A 21,542-nucleotide genomic window follows, 5' to 3' on the forward strand; every position below is an offset into this window, starting at 1 on the left:
TCAACTGGGGATTGGACAAGGGCTCTGTAGAGCCGCAGCAGCGTAGAGTGATCTGCACCCCAATTGGTGTTGCTCAGGCGACGGAGGACATTGAGTGCTGCCAGCACTTCCACTTCAGCTGACGAAGATGAGGAAGCCAAGTCAATTGAGCATTGAAAACCAGTCCTAAGAATCAATATGTCTTCACTACAGTGAGTGGATCATCTGGGTCCAGATGAATGGTATGATGACGACAGAAGTGCATGACACATGACTTTGCAGCTGAAAACCGGAAGCTGTGGGCCACAGCTCAGGACTGTGCCTTGTACATGGCTCCCTGTAGGCAACGCTCAGCAACACCAGAACTGGGGCAGCAGTACAAAATGCAGAAGTCGTCTGCATACAGAGAAGGTGTGAGACGGAGGGCCTGACAGCTGCTGCTAGACTGTTGATGGCCACTAAAAATAAAGAGACACTCAATACAGAGCCCTGTGGGACTCCATTCTTCTGGATATGGGTGGAACTATGGGAGGCACCAACTTGGACATGGAAAGTATGGAGCAACAGGAAGTTTTGGATAAAAATCAGGAGCGGGCCCCGGAGACCCCAATCATACAATGTGCCAAGGATATGATGTCGCTACGTCATGTCGTATGCTTTACGTAAGTAAAAAAAGATGGCAACCAGGTGTTGCGGTCTGGAAAAGACTGTTCAGATGGCAGACTAGAGGGACACAAGAGTATCAATGGTAGAGGAACCCCGGCAGAAGCCGCTCTGACATGGAGCCAATAGGCCACATGACTCCAGGACCCAACCCAACCGACAACGTATCATACATTCCAGTAGCTTACAAAGAATGTTGGTGAGGCTGATGGGCCGATAGCTATCCACATCAAGCGGGTTTTTACCGGGTTTGAGCACTGGAATGATGGTACTCTCCCACCATTGCGATGGAAAGACACCATCGCACCAGATCCGGTTGAAGATGATGAGGAGATGTCGCTTGTAATCAGATGAGAGATATTTAATCATCTGGCTGTGGATCCGATGAGGCCCAGGGGCTGTGTCAGGGTAATGTGCAAGGGCACTGAGGAGCTCCCACTCTGTAAATGGGGGGTTATAGGATTGGCTCTGAGCACTATGGGACTTAACATCTATGGTCATCTGTCCCCTAGAACTTAGAACTACTTAAACCTAACTAACCTAAGGACATCACACAACACCCAGCCATCACGAGGCAGAGAAAATCCCTGACCCCGCCGGGAATCTAACCCGGGAACCCGGACGTGGGAAACGAGAACGCTACCGCACAACCACGAGATGCGGGCGGTTATAGGATTCACTGTGGGTGTAGTGAATGAGAGGACATTCCCTTCCAGCCACCGCTTGAGAGTGCGAAGGGGTGGGGGGTAATTCTCTAATGCAGAGGCTCGAGCAAACTGCTCAGCACAGTGCTCGGCAATCGCATTTGCATTGGTAGATAACATACCATTTATGGTAACATCGTGAACACCTGTTGGGGTCTGGTACCCGAAAAGATGTTTGATCTTTGCCCAGACTTGGGAAGGTGACGTATGGTACCCAATGGTCAAGACGTATCTCTCCCAACACTCCTGCTTCTGTCGTTTGATAAGATGGTGAACCCAGGCACGGAGCCGTTTAAAGACTGTGAGGTGCTCCATGGAAGGGCGCCACTTATGCCGCTGTAGAGCTCATCGAAGCTCCTTAATTGCTTCACCAACATTCGATGACCACCAAGGGACTGCCTTACACCTCAGGCACCGTAAAGAGCGAGGGATTGTGCTTTCTGCTGCAGAAACAATTGTTGTAGTCACCTGCTCAACCATCACATCGATGTTACTGTGTAGGGGAGATTCAACGGTGACAGTAGAGGTGAAAGTTTCCAGTCCGCCTTGTTTAAAGCCCATCTGGGCAGGCGTCCGTGGGCCTGACGCTGGGGCAGTGACAGGAAGCTGGGAAAGTGGCCACTACCACACAGGTCGTCATGTGCTCTCCAGCGGATAGATGGGAGAAGTCCTGGGCTGCAAATTGATAAATCAATGGCCAAGTAACTACCATGAGCCACAGTGAAATGTATAGCGGCCCCAGTATTTAAGAGGCAGAGGTCGAACTGAGACAGTAAAGTTTCGACATCCTTGCCTCGGCCAGTAAGCACAGTGCCTCCCCACAAGGGGTTATGGGAGTTATAATCTCCCAAAAGTAGGAAACGTTCAGGGGGCTGATCAATCAGTGCAGCTAATACATTCAGCAGTACTGCACCATCTGGAGGAAGATATACATTGCAGACAGTTATTTCCTGTGTCATCCTTATTCTGACAGCCACAGCTTCAAGAGGGGTTTGAAGGGGCACAGGTTCACTACAGACTGAGTTTAGGACATAATCGCAAACTCCACCTGGCACTCGATTATAGTCCCTACGGTTCCTGTAATATCCCTTATAGCCATGGAGTGAAGGGGTCCACATTGTCGGGGACCATGTTTCCTGCAGGGCAATGCAGATAGCAGGTGTAATGCTTCACAGTTGCCGTCGCTCAGCCAGGCGGTGGAAAAAACTGTCACAGTTCCGCTGGAGGATGACATCATCGTGAGACTGGGAAGGTATGGAACATTCAATGAGATAGTTTACACCTCAGAGTCACCTGCTGCCACCAACTTATTGCCTGAGCAGTCTATAACCATTGTGTCTGAGGGTCTAGCGAGATATAAGTCCTCAGCAGATGCCAAAATATCCACCCAATCCTCAGACGCAGAGCCTGTAGGTAGCCTGTGGGTGCCACCGCAATTTCCTTGGTCTTAGGGGTTTTCTTTTTGGATTTCTCTCACTGATCCTTGTATTTCCCTGGCTGGGAGGACTTCACTGGCTTAGTCTCCGGGACTGAGGATGAGTGTGAAGCTCTACCAGATGCTTTTGGGCTCTTCAGCCACTGGCGGGTGTCATCTTTCCCATTAGCAGAAACCTGGGGAGGGAGTAACCCCAGGGACCCTTTCCTAGCAAGACAAGCCAAATAAGCCTTATGCTTCTCTGGCTTAGAAGTGGGGACAGACGTCCCCGATGGTTGGGGGGGGGGGGGTGTTGCTCCCGAAGTAGGTGGTGTAGGAGCAACTGGGAGGGAAATGGCCGCCCCCCTCTCCCCCCTCCCCCGACCATCGATGGGGCAGGTGTAGTCTTCCGGTTCTGAGAGGTGACTGGGGTTGGTGGAGCTGATGGTGCCAGAACTGTTGTAGTGGCAGTGGCAGTGGCAGTGGCAGTGTAAGACGATGTCATACGTACAGGATGCAGGCGTTCAAATTCTCTCTTAGCCTCAGTGTAGGTCAGTCAGTCCAGGGTCTTGTACTCTGTGATTTTCCTTTCTTTCTGGTGAATCCTGCAGTCTGGCGAGCAAGGCAAATGGCGCTCTCCGCAGTTGACACCGATGTGAGGTGGGGCACATGGAGTACTGGGATGTGATGGGCATCTGCAATCTCGACATGTGATGCTTGAAGTACAGCAGGAAGACATATGGCCGAACTTCCAGCACTTAAAGCACCGCATCGGGGGAGGGGTAAAGGGCTTTACATCACAGTGGTAGACCATCACCTTGAACTTCTCGGGCAATTTATCACCCTCGAAGGCCAAGATGAAGGCACCGGTGGCAACCTGATTATCCCTCAGACTCCGGTGGACACGCCGGCCGAAATGTACACCACATCACTCTAAATTGGCACGCAGCTCATTGTCAGACTGCAAAAGAAGGTCCCTGTGAAATATGATACCCTGGACCATATTTAAGTTCTTATGGGGTGTAATGGTTACAGAAACATCCCCCAGCTTGTCACATGCGAGTAATGCCCATGAGTGGGCAGAAGATGCTGTTTCGATCAAGACTGACCAAAATCTCATTTTGGACAAGCCCTCCACCTCCCCAAACTTGTCCTCTAAATTCTCAACAAAAAACTGAGGCTTCATCGTCATGGAAGATTCCCCATCAGCTCTTGAACATACAAGGTACCGGGGCAAAGAAGAGCCGCTGCCATCCTTAGCTTGACGTCCCTCCCATGGTGTGGCCAGGAAGGGAAACGATTTGGGGTCGTACTTCTGTGCAATGAATTGAGCTTGTGACCGTTTAAAGACTGCTGGTGTTTCACCACCAGCAAGAGATCATGGACTACACTTCATCACATGTCATCCGTCCTGATGCCACCCACTCTGACTAGGGGACCACCCCATGGGAGCCACCCAGCTGCAGCAAAGGCCACCTGGCAGGATGGCCACTGCCGGGAGTCCTGATGCCCCAGGGGGATGGGCATCTACCCCTTGGCATACGTGGGGAGTTAACGGTGCAGGCATCAGCAGAGCAATCCCTGTGTGGTCAGAGGGCTACAACCAACAGAATACATGGCGGCCCCACCAAAACAGACTGACTACCGTGCTGGATATCAGGTGCAAAGACGTCCATGGTCATCATCGACGCAGAAAGCGACACTGCATAGTGCATGGTGGAAAGCGCATCCAGGAAGGTGTCCTCACCCAAGAGATGGAGAATGGGTGGGACTGCAATGCAACAACGAGAAAGTGGGCTGAAGATCTCAATGCATGATGGACACAATGCACCATGTAAGGTGCCCTTCCCCAATTGGCTCACTCTTCGGGAAAATTTTGAAAAATGAAGGTCAAACCCAACAGGGGACCATCACATTAAGGCCGAAACGTGTGAAACTCCTTTTAGTTGCCTCTTATGACAGGCAGGAATACCTCAGGCCTATTCTTTCTGATTTTTCGAAAGCATGAGTGGCTGGCATTGCCAGAGCTTCACCCTCAATTGCTGGTGGCCATGACTAGACTGGAGTCTAGCCCATGGCCAGAAATTATACGAACCTGTCATGTCAATGTCTGAAGGCTTTTCCATGGTTATTTCCACAGCACTTCTCCTCTTGCTACCTGTTACAGTAGTTCGCTGTAGCACAGGAATCCCAGATCCTTTTAGCTCGAGGCTTTCCTCTTTCTTACAAAGCAGTTGTCATGTTTGTGGATCTCTGTGGCTTCCATGAACAAGCGACCATGGTAGCTCTTCTCCACAACAATGGCTCCTGTGTCGACAGATTTCATTGTGTGGTTGGTCTCACGCAGCACGTGCTCTGCCATGGCCAATTTCTCCACCTGCCCCAACCTACAATGCCATTTATGTTCAGTGACCCACAAAATGGATCACCTAGTCATTCTCACACAGACTTTTCCACATGTAAAGGGTATGTTATATATTCCCAACATTGCGAGTGGGTCCTGAGACACACTTCGATCGCGGTATGTTTGTAAGTCATCAGTATGTCAAAAAGTGGCCATGAAAGCCTCAATACTTTTGCAATAGGAAATTTTCCCCCACACAAACACACCAACAAGATCAGAGAAAGGTATCAAATTCTGCAGACAATTCGACCTAAAAGTAATGTCAAGCTTTTTCAGAAAATTACCACAGAGAAGAAAGACCTAGTCTTCTCCTAATAACATTTAGGCTCATATCAACTGGATCATGTGGAAATAAACTAAACAAAACCATTGAGAAATCATGAACATATTTGTCAGAATGGAACAAAGCACAGACTCTTACATCTTTTCAACAGATATCAAAGCCAAATTTCAACCAAAACTATCAACACCTAACATTTAAGAAGTCCACATAATTGACACACACAATTTTTGTCAGACAACAGGAATAAATTCATTAAACAGATTCACACAAAGATGATGGGACACTGGACTGAGATCAGAGAAGCCATAATAGAACCAGTGAAAGAACAACAACAACCATGAAAAAGAAGAAAAAAAAAGATGGTGGAACACGATATGTGACTATGTGATAGAAGATATACATGAACACAATCCCTGAGATCAGGAAACAGACGAAACACAAATGCTACAAAAACTATTAAAAGTAATGAATACAAATTTCAGATAGAACAACAATAGTTACTTCTATAAAGTTTTCAAAAAATAAACAACACAGTAGAAGCCAGTAAGATTTCACTTCAAAGATTCGGCAGGCAGACTGATTACCAAAAATGAAGACAGATGCAAGTTATTAGCAAAATACTTCAGGAACCTTCTAAACAGCAACAAAAACCCCCCTTCAGAACCACCATCACTGCATCAAGCTGAAAAATACATTGGCCAGTTGAAAAATAGGGAAAGACAACAGGGTATAAGCTGAAATGTGGAAACTGAGAGGGAAGCAACCGGCTGAAATCATTCATGAGGTTATTAAAGATTTCTGGTAGAAAGAAAGAATATCAGATGATTGGAAATAAGCCATAACCCATCTACCATATAAGAAGGGAGACATTACAGATAGCAGCCATTACCGAGTCATGTCTTTACTTCCAGCCACCTATATCTTAACACTTTCAGAAAGCCTACAATTCTGTAAACAGACAGTATTTCTAACACTAAAAGAAGCAGATATCAACAAAGCTACCAGACAATTAACTGACTCACAGACATGACTTCGAAAAAATTTCTGCAAGAAATTCCCGAACCCTTCAGAATTAACTCAGGAGTTTAGCAGGGCGATAAGCTCTCACCAATTCTCTTCAGTTTGGTGTGAGGGAAGGATAAACAACTACAAGAGAAAAACATTGAAGGAAACCATCTGGGACAAGGCAGAGGAATATTCGAAGTGAAGTGTCTCACTTTTGCTGATGCTGATGCACTTATTTTTAAGGACAAATTAGTTGTAAAGACAATCACAGAAAAATGTCATAAAATTGCACCCTAAATCTAGATAACAAATATCATATGAGGAAACACAATACAGTGAACACATGCACACAGAGAGAAAAAATACATACAAATCAACATGGAGATATTGGAAGAGTTGATAAGTTTAAATATTTGGGAGAACAGATGCAATAAAATGGATCAGGCAACACATGTAAAGAAAGACGAAAATAAATAAATAAATAAATAAATAAAAATGGAATTTGCATACAATTTCACCCAAAACTGAATAATAAAAGATCAGTGACAAACAACAGTAACGCGAAGCACTACACAGATCTGAATGCCTTAGACCAAATAAGATGGGTGAATAAGAATGACCGGACAAGAAAGAAAGGCCAATACAAAGAAAAATTTTAGGGCCACAAAAGAACAAAAATAATGGGATTAATACGAGAAATGAAGATTTAAACAAACATACAGAAACAATTCCAGACACATTAGAGAAGAGGAGATTAAAGTTTTACAGCCATATTCATAGCGTGAATGACAATAGGCTAGGCTAATGAAGAACATTTTCAGTTTCATTTCAAAATAAAAAAAACTCAGAGATGGCTGGAAGAGACAAGAAGGCACTTCAGAAGACTTACAATCACAAAGGACACCACACAGGACTGGAAAAATTTCAGGCTACTGATCAACACTGCAAAATCACCCATCCACCAAAAAAAACCTAGGAGAGTTATATCAAATGAACAGAGGTAGGCCATTAGCCAACACATGAAGAACTTCTGGGAAGATAAAGACTGCACCATAGTTTTACGATCTAAGTGGTCTACAAGTGGTAAAATTTTGTAGACCTAATTTCTTCCTTTGGTAAACAGCCACTTTATACAACATACTAAATTTTGCAAAAACATGTTACTAACTCACCCTACAATAGTGAGACGGAATCAATAATCAACACAAAACTTTAAAGACACATACAACGTCTCAAGTTTCCTTCTGGTACACTGGATATGTACAAGAAAAGGTGTGCAAATTTCTCCCACCCTGGCCACCACTTGAAATGAGGTATCACTGTATGTACAAGCTGAAATGTGTTTTTTTCCACAGTTACTTTCATATTATGTGCACTTTGGTTTCAAATGAGATGTGACCTGCTTTCTTCAAATCATAATTATATCGAGACTGATGCATATAGGTAATGATATTTAATGTTATTTATTACAAAGTGTGTGAAAGAATACAAAACAATTCCAAGTTGCCATTCTTACCTTGAATAAATTTTGTTTTGATTCCTGGACCCATGACAATGTTCTTGGGAAGAGGACAAGAATCAACAGTCAGTATGTGATTTATTTTATATTTTTCCAGAGCTTCTAAATCAGTTGCTGCTGTAAGATTTCCTGATGGAGGAGATCATCACATGGTATAAATAGTACTTTTAGTAATTCATATATAAAGGCATGTAAAATATCATTTTAAAATATCTGAATGATAGTTCTTACTTATTTATTATACTTATCTAGTACATACCCAAAAGTATTATTAGAAAAAAAAACTGCATAAATATTCCAAATTATGTAGAGCAGAATTTGATCTTATGCAAGCAACGGTTACTAACATCAAACGTACAAAAATGCAGACTTGTACACTTCACTCAACTAAAAATGCAGTAGCAATTCATGACAGTATGAATGGCTCACAAGTGTGCTCACAGGGTGCAAATATGTATATGAGCAGTAACACGATATGGAACGATTGAAAATTTAGTTGCATGTCACTGACTCTTCAGTACTTGAGGATACTGCAGCCTATTCATGAAAAAAGATTGTTTGCAAAATCCTAGTCAAGATCTGTTTGGAATATCTACATCTACTGCTATATTCCGCAGATCACTGTGAATTTTATGGCAAAGTATACTTCCCACTGTACCATACATTAAGGTTTCCTCTTGGTCCATTAGCATACTGCAAATAGGAAGAATGGCTGCTGCCTCTGTGCATTGTGCCATAGATCTAATCCTGTCTTTGCAGTCACTACGGGAGTGTTACTTCCTTATGTTTGAGCTCATTATATGTTTTCAAACTCTACAATAGATTCACTCCAGAGACATTGGCTGGTACTTCTGTGGATCATTTCTGGTACTATTCTTGTAGACAGGTGTGACCAGTGTTTTCTTCCAACCATCTGACACACTTTTCTTTGGGAGGGGGGGGATTATGATTAATCATACAAATGATCCACAAAACATGAAGCTACAGCTATGGTATATTATGATTAAAAAAGGGGCTATCGCACAGTCAGCAAGAGAGAATCCTTGACAGCTGTCAGTGTTGTTGCTGCCTTTAAACTGTGAAGTGCAAATGGCTACAGGTGAAAACAAGTCATCCATACAGTTGCGACTACATTGAGACATTGCCATAGACACATACACAAAATTGCTTTAGGTGACTGGTTGACATAGATGTGCAAAGTAGATGCACCAAGACTATTGCAACTACCAGGGATCTTCTTTCACTGACTCTACTACAATACCTTAAAGTGTTTATTAATGATTCTGTCAACAGTCACAGTATATATATTAGGCAACTAGTTTCAAACTTTACAGGTTCTTTTTCAAGCCTGTCCTAACTGGGCTGCACGGACAGTGCTGATCTTAATAATAAACAGCAAAGTGGCATTCTGCAAACATTTATAAAGCATGTGTTGCAAGTCCGATTTTTATTATTACAATCTGGCACAGTCAGTGCACCTTCCATAGGTCAGGCATGAAAATGAACCTGTAAGGTTTGAAACTAGTTGCCGAATATAAATACTGCGACTGTTGACAGAACCGTTAATAAACACTTTAAGGAATTTAATAAAGTTGCTTGTTCCCTGTCAACAAAATGCTGAAACTGAAGTATCTGCTACATTATACTAGAAACTCAGCCTGGCTCCACACAGGGGGCACTAATTATCTACAGCTGGACTTCCTTGTGGGCTAGTCTACCTGTTAGTAAAATCGTATCAAAATCCCTACAGCACTTCCCGAGATTAGTGTTCACACTGACAGAAAAACGTGGCAATGGACTTTAATTTATAATTTGTATAGAAGTTATCTGTTGCAAATTGTGTATGATTAAAAGCACAATAGGAGCCAACCAAATGCAGCAATGTAGCTGTTAAACACATATTTGGGAGGATGGAGTTTGCTCTATCTGACTATCTACGTTAAATTTTCCTAAATCATTCAAGAAAATGCTGGAATGATTCCTTGAACCACTGTCAACCATCTGTTCTACCCTCTCAAAACATCTGTGTGTAAGTACATCAGAGTTAGTTCTTTTCATTGTACTACGATGACAAATCACGTAACTGAGAGATAATCCCTGCATGTTTAAATAAATAAATATTATCTAAAATTCTGGAATCTTAAGTTTTGAAGCAAATATCGGGTGGTTATAATTAAACTTTCCCCATTTTACATGTTACAACATGGAAACTAATTACCATACACGTACCAAACTTGGTAACATTAATGACAAGGACAAACGGAAGAGAAATAATGCAGAATCAATTCAATTGAAACACTTTTAATGTGCTGCTACAGTACATCATACCATTACACACCAGTGCCATTACTGCTACAAAAGGGGCTCAATATGGTGCGCATCAGTGTCCAGAAGAGTCTGAAAGCACAGGATTGCATTTGGCACAGCAGAAGGAAGCATATCTGTAGGTATGCTGGCTACCTCTCTTGATTTGCTGCACTTCAGATCAGCACATGTGAATGTTCCCCTGATAAACCCTGTCCTTCAGGTAGCCCCACTACCAGAAATCACAGGGAGTGGGATCACGTGATCATGCCAGCCAAGCATTTGGAAATGATCGGCTGATAATTTGATCATTTCCAAATGTATGTCGGATAAGCAGGTGAACTTCACAAGCAATGTGTGGTGGGCGCCATCTTGCATGAAAATTGTTGAGTTCAATGTGTCTCTCTCCGCTTGGGCAGGTATGACATGCTGGTGAAGCATATCACAGTAGTGCTGACCAGTCACACTGCACGTCTTTGGTCCTCGGGTGCCACCCTGGTCAAAAAAGAATGGGCCAATAATGAACACAGCCATGAAGCCACACCATACAGTGACGCGTTTATCACAAAGAGGAGCTTCATGCACAGTGACTGGATGTGAAGATCCCCACACTCAGCAATTCTGCGTGTTCATCTCACCCGTCAGAGAAAAATGAGCTTCATCTTCCCATAGGATGGTCCAGCACCAACCCTCATCAACTTCAATCCTTGCGAGAAAGTGGAGGTCGAAGTCAACATGTCATTGTGTGTCCTGTGGTGCAAACTATTGTATGATATAGATCTTGTATATATACCATTTGTTTGAAGCACCTTCTGTACAGTGGACCATGGGACGTTCAACTGTCGTGACATGGCATGCGCACTGCCTGACAATCGGGAATTGCGTATAACACTGTCTGCCATAGGAACAGCAATTCCATCAACCACCTGTGGTGCAACTGGTCGTCGGCCTCTTCCCAGAGCGACATCTATTTCTCCAGTTGATTCAAACTACTACTTCATGCTCAGCACAGCAGGTGGAGACAGATGGCCCTTCCATAATCCTTTCACCATGCTATATTCTCAAAGTGGGGCTGCAGCATTACTGTTGCTTTGATGTTAAGAGATTCACCAATAATGACCTGCTCCTTTTGTCCAAGCTCATGTTGACACGTCAACGCATGCAGTGCAACTGGTCAGGTATGTGAGACTATGAATCAAAATGACTGATGATGACACCTGGTGGCCACTGTTGTAGCTGGATGGAGGCGCCGTGATGCATAGAAATCATGCACCCCATACTCTGAATATTAGTTAAGTCACGTTTGATACTCATATGGTAATTAGTTTCTGTGTTATAACATGTTAAATAGGGAGATTTTAATTATAACCGCCCAATTATTGCTGAACATGGTGTGTAAGCAAACACGGAATATAAAATGTATACATGAAATAGCTGAATCCATGGACACATTTTACGTTCCACTGTTGAAAAACTTCAACAGATGAGAAGATTTCAACAGATAAGGTGAACAATATTGAATAGAAATCACTTTAAGAATGACATTAATTGTCCCATGGAAATTTCAAGAACTGATTTTCAGAGGGAATATATGGTCAAACTAGTCTGTAAAATTTTATTGGATGACATCATAAAACAAAGAACAGAAGACACAAACAAAACTTCTTGATTGTATGCAATGTCATTTCCAGTGGCCATAACACACTTTCAACAACATTATAAACAGAAAACCATCAACAAGGCTTCTAATCCAAGCACTGATGTCACAAGCCATTGGGTGCATGTCAAAATACGATACAGACAGCTGTATACTATGACCGTGTTGGATGTTTACCGTTCTTCTGATCTGACAGGTAGCACCAAATCTCATCATGTGTTTTGACGTTTGCAGAAAATATGGATCTCTGTCATATACATAAATGAAATCTAGTATTTTTTTTCTTCCCATGATGCTTTCTGTTCATCAGTCAATTTGAGTGGCATAAATTGGGAATGGGTCATCTATTTATTCAAATATTTGTAAATTATAGTGACCAAAATCTGCAGGAACGATTCCGAAACCGGTGGAACAGGCCAACCGACCGAGGGTGTCACAGTGAGTCGCCGGAAAGTAAACAGGTGGACAACAACTAGAGAAAGACAAGCAACAGAGACAGCACAGAAGAGTAAGTCCAGTGAATAAACCAAATAGTGAACCAAGACAACAATGTGTAGCGAGAGCAATACAATAGCACAGACAATCGCGACTGACTGACTGGCTGACTGACTGACCAGCTACACTGCTGGCTTTTAAAGGGCACCTGTGAGCATTGATGGGTCGGCAAGATGGGCATGTCTGCACAGTCAGTGCTGCACCAGCGCTGACAGATTAGAGCAGTACTGTCTAGTGTGGCCGTCATCGAGATCCCTGTCTTCCACAGACTTTGAAACTCACTGAGTCAGGATACCAGATGAATGACAGCTAATAACAATGTCCTTGATAATCCCCCTTTGATGTGATATTGATCTCAAGAGGTAGTAGCTAAATTTGTACCACTACCTGTTGTACTTGTTTGCACTTGTGCATCACTGACAGTTTCCTTTCTGGAAGAGTCTGAATGGGCTGTAAGTACATTTATGCTTCCAGCATTCATTTTGTAAAGTTTTACTAGTAATGAATGTGCCAAAATCAATGTCAGTTCTCCTTGACATACATCTCTGTGCACATACATGCATGAATTATTAACACACGCTGACATTTCATTGTAGGTCCACTCACTAAATATTTTAGATGCACCTCATTTAAACAACACTCACCTACATTTAACTGATGTACATGCCAAAACAGTAACAGTAATTGTAGGATATAAAGAAGGCACACGAGCAATCACTCTTCACATGTTCCTTCTGCAAATGTAGTGAGAGAAATGCATCAGATACAGTAGAGCATTAAGTACCAGTACTCACTGCCACACATTTCATTGTATAACGTAGATATGGATACAACAGTGCACATCTCTGTTGGAATGGTGTGACTCAGTCTTTGCATCAGAGTGATAGCCACCATGTGACCTCACCTTGGTCTTTTTAAAAAAAATTCAGTTCCCATGCCATCCACGAGTGTCTGGACAGTAACTCTGACATCACTAATAGCCTTTACATACGACCAGAATTTCTTTGGGTTTTGTGACAGATTTTTTGATATTATGTTGATATGACTGTCACTGAAAGTTTCACACATGACCCATTTGCCAGTTAAATGTGTTTCATTCAGCATCTCTTTACCTATAGCCCTTTGATTTCTTTTATATCTACAAGGCAATAGTTACTCTTTCTTTAGAAGTTCGTTTACAAAGACTGTACACTATGGAGGGTCCCTTCCAATATGAACTGTTCTACTAGGTACAAGGCTATGAAGTGTAAGGTGAAATACTCATTTAAACTTGAGCCAAATGTCCTCTAAGGTAAATGTTTTTAATTCCTCTTTCAGATATGACACTACTGTCTCTCTGCTTCAATTACTAAACATGTAAATTCTTCTACTTGTTTTAGCTACCATCTGTGCTTTCAACTTTGGTAATAACTGTTGATAAAAAAAAGCCACAGTGTTGTAGAGGCTATTTTAAATTTGTGTTTAACACAATGGGCACTAACTGGTGAAGGAAAATGTGTGTTAGGAACGTACATGTACATCAGTGCCCAGGTATGGATTTAGTGAGATATTATCCTACTCTAAGGGTGTTGAAAAACAGTGAAGATAAAATTTAAGATAGATACTGTATACCTGCTAGGCATGTGTGAACTGGAACTAAATACCTGAGAAACGAAGATAATGCCCTGCCTCAAAATGTTATAACTCAGACAAACACTAAAAGAAGAATTATGATCAGAGTAACAAAATGTCAACTATTGTAAAGTAAAATGTGTATCTCTTTCTAGGTGATAACTGTAATGAGGGTACGATGTGTCAGTCATTATAAAGTAAATGTCCATCTCCTTCAGGGAAGTAATTTGAAACCAGAATAGGAAGTGTCTTTCATTGTAAGGTAATTATGTATTGCTTCCAGGTAACTAGAATTACAGTCATGGTAGGCAATAAATAACTGTCTAAAAGAAATGTAATCATTCATGCTAAAGTAATACAATAGACTAAAACTTACATAAAAATTTGTAGTCACAGAGCACAGTACCCATAATTTTTTCCTCAGGGGAGGAAGGTGTCCCATATGGGGTCAATGCAACCCCTGCAAGCAAGAGTGGTAGCCATTGTGACTGATCCTGCTTGCTGAATACAAAGACACGCAAGTGAAAGGGCATTGATTGGGTGTAGCCCAATGTGAGATATGGCCGCCACAAGGAATGTAAGGTGGTGGCACATTGCCCAAGAGAGTTCAGTTAATCATGGAACAGTAAGTCAGAGGGCCCCTGTGTAGGTTGGGCCTGGACTCCGAATCTGCTCTGGCTCTGTTGTTTGATATTTGCTGTGTGTACCTTCCTCCAGGAGGTACTTTGTAGACTGTCTGGAGTGGACTACTGTACTTTCAAGTGTTCATTCAGGCAAGCTCTAAAGTTGTTAATCAAGTGTTGCATTCCTCTTCTGTTTGTATTTTCTTGGCAGCGTGCCATAATTCCTCAAAATATTCGATTACCCAACGCCATAAATAGCTAATTAAATAGACCTCCCTCTGAATACTGTCAACAAGTTCCTATATCATTTGCTGGATGCGAAAAGATGTGGAACACAAATGAATGAAATTCAACAGCATTATAAAAAATGTCATAAATAAATTTTTGATGAGGAACGTTTTGAGGGAAAGAACAGACACACCATGGTTCAACAGCCATTCCAAAAAGCTGCTACTAAAGCAACAAGAACATCACGGATTAAGCAAAGTCAGATACTTGTTGGGAGGGGGGAGGGGGGGGGGGGGGAGGGCTGGGTTCAGTTAAAGTTATAGTGACAGGAACCCAACAAATCCAAGGATGACAACAGAACCAATATTGGCTGGCCGACTTGGCCAAGAGTGTCGACAGCAAGTTGCCAAAGAACAACAGATGGACAAAATGAGAGAATGACAGACTATGGAGATGGCACGGCATAATAACAAGTCCAAAGGGAAAATCAGATTGAATACTAAGTCACAGCGAATTCAGAACTAAGGCAACAGTGTGTAGCAAGATTGATACAGTAATACAGAAAAATCACAAGTGAAGGACAGAGTGGCCCCACTGCTGGCCTTATAGGGCAGCTGCGAGCCATGATAGGCCGGCTGGACAGGTGTGGCTTATGGTGGTGCTTACATTGACACCCCAAATTGCAGCAGCACTGCCTAGTGGCCATCATTGATGTCCATACTGTTCCGCAGGTCTTCAAACGTGCTGCACTACGATACCAGAAAAGTGATCATAAGGAGCACAATGTGAGAAGCAGTTCAATGAACTGAAAAGTAAAATCTTGCCAACTGATCTGACAAAATTCTAATAAGTTTGTAGATTAAAATCAAAATAATCTATTTAGTTCCTCAGTGATCATACTGGTTCAAATGGCTCTGAGCACTATAGGACTTAACATCTGAGGTCATCAGTCCCCTAGAACTTAGAACTACTTAAACCTAACTAAACTAAGGACATCACACACACCCATGCCCGAGGCAGGATGCAAACCTGCGACCGTAGTGGTCTCGCAGTTCCAGACTGAAGTGCCTAGAACCACACGGGCACACAGGCCGGCAGTGATCATACTGGTACCAAAATGTAAGATGACAGAGAGACGGCTGAAACAATGTATTCGGTTTCTGGAAATGTTTCCTGCAGAAGATCATAATACATTTACTCCTTTCAATTCACTGCACGAATGCCAAAATGGCAGGTTTTGAGAGAATTTCTCATGGAACAGAAAATGTGAAACTGCTCAACAATGGAAAGGCATCTAGTCTGCACTTTATATTTTGAAGTTTTAAAACATTTTTTTCCAAATCCCTGCCTCACCAGTACATAACCTACCAGATATCACATGTCCGTAAGTCTCTTCCACATACACAGTTTTCTTTCATAATTCTTAAAACAAGTGTTTACATTATTCTTCTCTGTGCAACTTCTACCAAGTGGCTTCCACTTCCATTCCTTTTCCCCAGATCATTCTTTCCTTTCTTCTGCCCTCTATAAAAACCCAAAATACCACCACAATTAAATTTTCATTTCCCCTAACATACTGAATAACTTCTTTTATTTGAACGGAGACTCCATCAGGAGTTGCATGCACCAGGATCTTTACACCAATACTAATAACAACTGAGTCAGCGTTGGCCATTGAAGTAGAAATCTTTATTTCTGTTGCAATTTGATTCCAATCACTGTGTGACCATCTTCAGTGCTGTTGATAAAACAAAAATCTGCCTGCCCTACAACATGCTTCATCTGCCCAACTACACAGGTAACAACATACAGACAAGATTGTTTTTATCAACATACCTAGTATTAAAGCCCTCTGGACTCATAAATACAAGCAGTAACATTTGCAATATCTGCACATATCAATGAAGAGTACTTGTCAGATTGAAGGTACAAATGCAACTGAGCTAGCTGCTTACATGGACTTACACAGCTGTGCTCACTGCCAACACCAGACGCAACAGTGCCCTCTTTAGTGATCATTATTACAAGATCTTTTATTAATGACAATCAAAGACATAATAATGAAATGTAGTATCTAATCCATGCACCACACATCAAGAACATTACACAGCTCACACCTTCTGGCATGTGTTTCAGGAACCATGTCCAAAAGTATGCGATTTAGCATGAACCATCCTAGAACATAGTATTGCAACCATCATATTAACATAACAGTGAAATAATTCCACTAAAACCAAAAGAATTAGGTTCCCCTATTATGCCATTCGACATTTATTTTTATATTCATACATTTCCAAATGCCTTTTTAACAGACAATGTCTAAAATAAAATGTAGGTATAAAAATACACAACACCGTGAAAACATCTTTCAAATATCTCTTGACCTACTCAGATGTTTGTTTACCAGATTCCAATGTTGTCACATGGACATCTGTTGCTTCAAAAACAGATTCTCAAATTCTCTGTCCAAACTCGCAATTAGTTTCTTTTAAAACTATGAAAAGACAGGTAGTCAGTCTGATAAAACTATTTTGAGCCTCGTACTTGAGGACAAGAAACTTATTCATGTAATGATCCCCCAAATGCTCGAAGCAAAGGTACAGCTGTGGGACATATACGGCTTCCAAAGTTGGAAGAAATTTATGAGAAGATTTTCAGATCTAGTTCGGTTGAATGAGAATGATGTCAATCTCCACTTGAGAAATAATATAATGAAGCTGCAGTCACTAGTACACAATCAATTCTATTCACCAGAAGTCTTACGAATGTACTGATATATGCCCAATATTAATCCACTGTTTGATTTTTGCCTAAATTAAATCATGATGTTTAGAGGATCACCCACTATAATTTGAAATCCTGCTGAATTTTGCTTTATATTGCGCTCTCCATTGTGTGTATAATGTGAAGAAATTTTGTTCATCGTATGTGTATGGCAAAAAGCATTATGTTTTAATCATTTGTTTACAAATTATCACTATTGTAATGAGTTTGTATAATGATAATGTATTCTTTTAATTAGCAAAATACACTAATGTGAAACGGTAAAAAAATATGAATATAAAACAACAATTTAAAACATAAAACAAATATAAATAAAATAAATAATAATAATAATGATGAATATTCCAATATTTTGATTAGATATGTTGCAAATAATTCTATAGAACATTCTGTGCAGCTTGTTTTATACAAAAATAGTATTTCAGAGAGCACCTTTATTACACATGAATGTATGAGCTCAAACCTTCCGTAATTTATGTTGTAACAAAAGTTTTTATTTCTCAAAATTAATTAATGGTTGTGTGGTATTTAACAAAATTTCAAATTATTACAAAAGTTGATTATACAATTTACAAGAATATTAATTAAATATCAACATTTAAATGAGAATAATATTTTTTATATATCATTGTTTCGAGGATATTCTCTCTAAACTTAATATGCCAAATTACCTATCGGGGTGTTTTACCTCTTAAAAAGTGAAATTTGGCAGAAACAAAAATAGGCTACATGTATTGCATTATTTTGCTCCCTCTACACACCCACCAAGTTTCAACAACATCATTTGTTTATACTTCCAGGGAAGGTCCACTTACCAGTTTTATATTATGTACATCCCTCATGAGAGAACACATACAATGGAAACGGCAAAACTCACGAACTTTAATGTTTAATTACTTTTCAGTGACTGGAGTATGCAATATTAATGAAAATTTTTCTGCGCTGGGTTGCGATTGCCAAGAGAGTATAATTTTACTGTCATCGAAACCAGCTACTATTTGACCCAGTGATTTGTGTAATGGACTAATTTAAATGAATCACCAAATTGTAGTCACCTTTCACAAATTGCAAAAGACTACACTAAATTGGCACTGTGTCATTTTTTGATAAATTTGAACCATTAATCTTGTGCAATAAGAGAAGAAGTTACTTCCCACAGTAATTGCGAGTGCTAGTCTATAGACTTATGCTAATTATGTTTCATAGTGTAAAAAGTCATCACCGTAGTAAATGAGTGAATTCCACAAGTGTGTTGGATGTCAACCAAACAGCTGGTGTCATGTACATTATTGAATGAACGTCATGCCCCATTTATGTGAACTTCCAGCTTTGAGGTGTTCAAGAAGAGGTGCTACTGTGGGAGAGTTTATGAACACAAGATCAGCTATTAGCTATGCTGCACATGCAATTCTCCCATGCGTCTCTTGGCATTATCCGAAAATGGTAATACCAAAGACAAACTGTGACTTCTCCCTACTTATTGAACCCCCCCCCCCCCCCCCCCCCCCCAGATTAGACAGGCAGTAATTATTGCAAATGTCAATGTTACTTGTGCCACACTCTTTTAGTATGTAATGTATCCAGATGAACCAATGTTTAAAAATTACTGTGACTGCAGACAGGTTGAGATAATTCTATCACCTACACAGTGAGGTAAACTGGGACCAAATTACGTAAGTAAAATGATCTATGGGCATATGTGTGGGCAGAAAATGGCATTACAGCAAACAAAAAAATAGTTTTGAAACATAACATGACACCTTGCTTGCTAACATGCAAAATGAATAAACATTTAAGGGAATGAAATAAGTAAAGGAAAGGCTAATATCAATAATCATGCAACACTGATTTATGGTACTGGCCTGTCTGTATCTAAGCATATTCAGTTTACAATGTGAGTGTGCATGTAAACAAACAAATATTCTAACTGATTTGTTAAGGTTTTCGTGGCTAATTGTTGACAAACTGTCTCTTGGCTTCTGTCTTGGGTTCTTCGGCTAATGTTTGCTTGATGATTTTAGTAACATTAAGCCAGTACGAATGGCTGGCATTGTCAAAGCTTCACTTTCCACCACCTAGTCCACCACCAGCAATGGAGGGTGAAGCTTTGACAATGCCAGCCATTCATGCTGGAGAAATGTCAGAAAAACAGAAGCCAACAGGCAGTTTGTCAAATATTCTAATTCTAATTATCTATCACTACTCATATATCTTATAGAAGTATCAGTTGGTGCACCAAAAAATTCGATTTAAAAAAGAACACCTCACAGTAGCACCAGTTAGAGATGGTGTGATATTAGAAATCAAATGTTTTATTAAGAAGATACCATGCTGAATCTGTATTTTCAAAGTCAAAAACATCTAATATTTGCTAATGTAAATGTTTTGTCATAAGTATCTTGGTTGAACATTACATTCAAGGGAAAAGGACACAGCAATTATTTTCTGAATTATACGGAAGTGTACTACTCTTTCACATCCAGCTGCTCCAATGTTACAACAATAAGAGAGCATCAGTGAATGAGCTAAATAAACAGACAAATATACCCTACAAAAATTCAAATTTAGTCTGTTGTGGGAACCATCCAGCATTAACTGTTATCAACAAAACAGCAGCAGCACATGTTGCATGTCACAGGCTAAACGTGTACTGCAGCCTAACTTATCAATATTCATCTACTTGTAATGTGACTAATAATTCCTTCATCAATGAGATGTTAAGCTTCTTTCCTTCTGCATCCACACCCCAAAAGCAGCACTCCAGACAGTATGGAAGATACTTGTACACACACTATATCTCAATTAAAATAACTTTAAAATAATGTTTCAGTAGGTTAAGTGGTGGGCGCTACAAAATCATATTTCTTTCTCATGTGTAATGTGTTCACAGTGTTGCCAGTTTTGATCACCAAAAGGATGAACACATCAAAATCCAGCATATATACAGTATGCAACAACATGACAAAAATTATAGTTATTCTCATTACATCACATTTGTTGGCGTCACCAATTCAAACCTTATTGTCATCTTTCAACCTAACCTAAGCCTCAGGCTGTGCTACAGATCAGCCTGTCTGCACAACTTTCACTGCAAAGAGATTCTGGTCATACGTATAGTAGTGAAGCGCCAAGAAACAGTCAATGCCTTCTCTGCGCGATAGCAATGGAAATACTATCGACGACAGCACTACAAAAGCAGAGTTACTGAATGCAGCCTCCCAAAATTCCTTCACCACAGAAGAAGTAAATATTCCAGAATTTGAACCAAGAACAGCTGCCAACAGGAGTGACTTAGAAGTAGATATCCTTGGAGTTGTGAAGCAACTTAAATCACTTAATAAAAACAAGTCTTCTGGTCCAGACTGTATACCAATTCAGTTGATTTCAAGTATACTGTTGCAATAGCTCCATACTTAATCATATACAACCCCACACTCAACAAAAGATCCGTACCCGAAGATTGGAAAGTTGCACAGGTCACACCGATATTCAAGAAAGGTTATAGGAGTAATCTACTAAATTACAGGCCCACATCATTAACGTCAATATGCAGCAGGATTTGGGAACATATATTGTGTTTGAACGTTATGAATTATCTCAAAGAGTATGGTCCATTGACACAAAGTCAACATGGATTTAGAAAACACTGTTCTTGTGAAACACAACTAGATCTTTACACACACACACACACACACACACACACACACACACACACACACACAGACACAGACACACACACACACAAAGTGCTGCTGACAAATTATTTCAAATTGATCCCGTATTTCTAGATTTCCAAAAGGCTTTTGATACAGTACAACACAAGTGGCTTGTAATGAAACTGTATGCTTATGGAATATCATATCAGTTAT

General features: G+C 40.8%; 1 protein-coding gene across 1 annotated transcript in view; it reads right to left on the bottom strand.

The window, feature by feature from the left end:
* LOC126249558 (dual specificity protein phosphatase MPK-4) overlaps positions 1-21,542 on the bottom strand; it is a 106,985-nt gene that overhangs the window by 77,202 nt on the left and 8,241 nt on the right. Inside the window, exon 3 of the mRNA XM_049951222.1 lies at positions 7,969-8,100. Within this exon, the coding sequence (XP_049807179.1) occupies positions 7,969-8,100 (132 nt within the window). The remainder of the gene's footprint in view (positions 1-7,968; positions 8,101-21,542) is intronic.

This window comes from Schistocerca nitens, chromosome 3 (assembly GCF_023898315.1).
Source record: "Schistocerca nitens isolate TAMUIC-IGC-003100 chromosome 3, iqSchNite1.1, whole genome shotgun sequence".
Taxonomy (NCBI): domain Eukaryota; kingdom Metazoa; phylum Arthropoda; class Insecta; order Orthoptera; family Acrididae; genus Schistocerca; species Schistocerca nitens.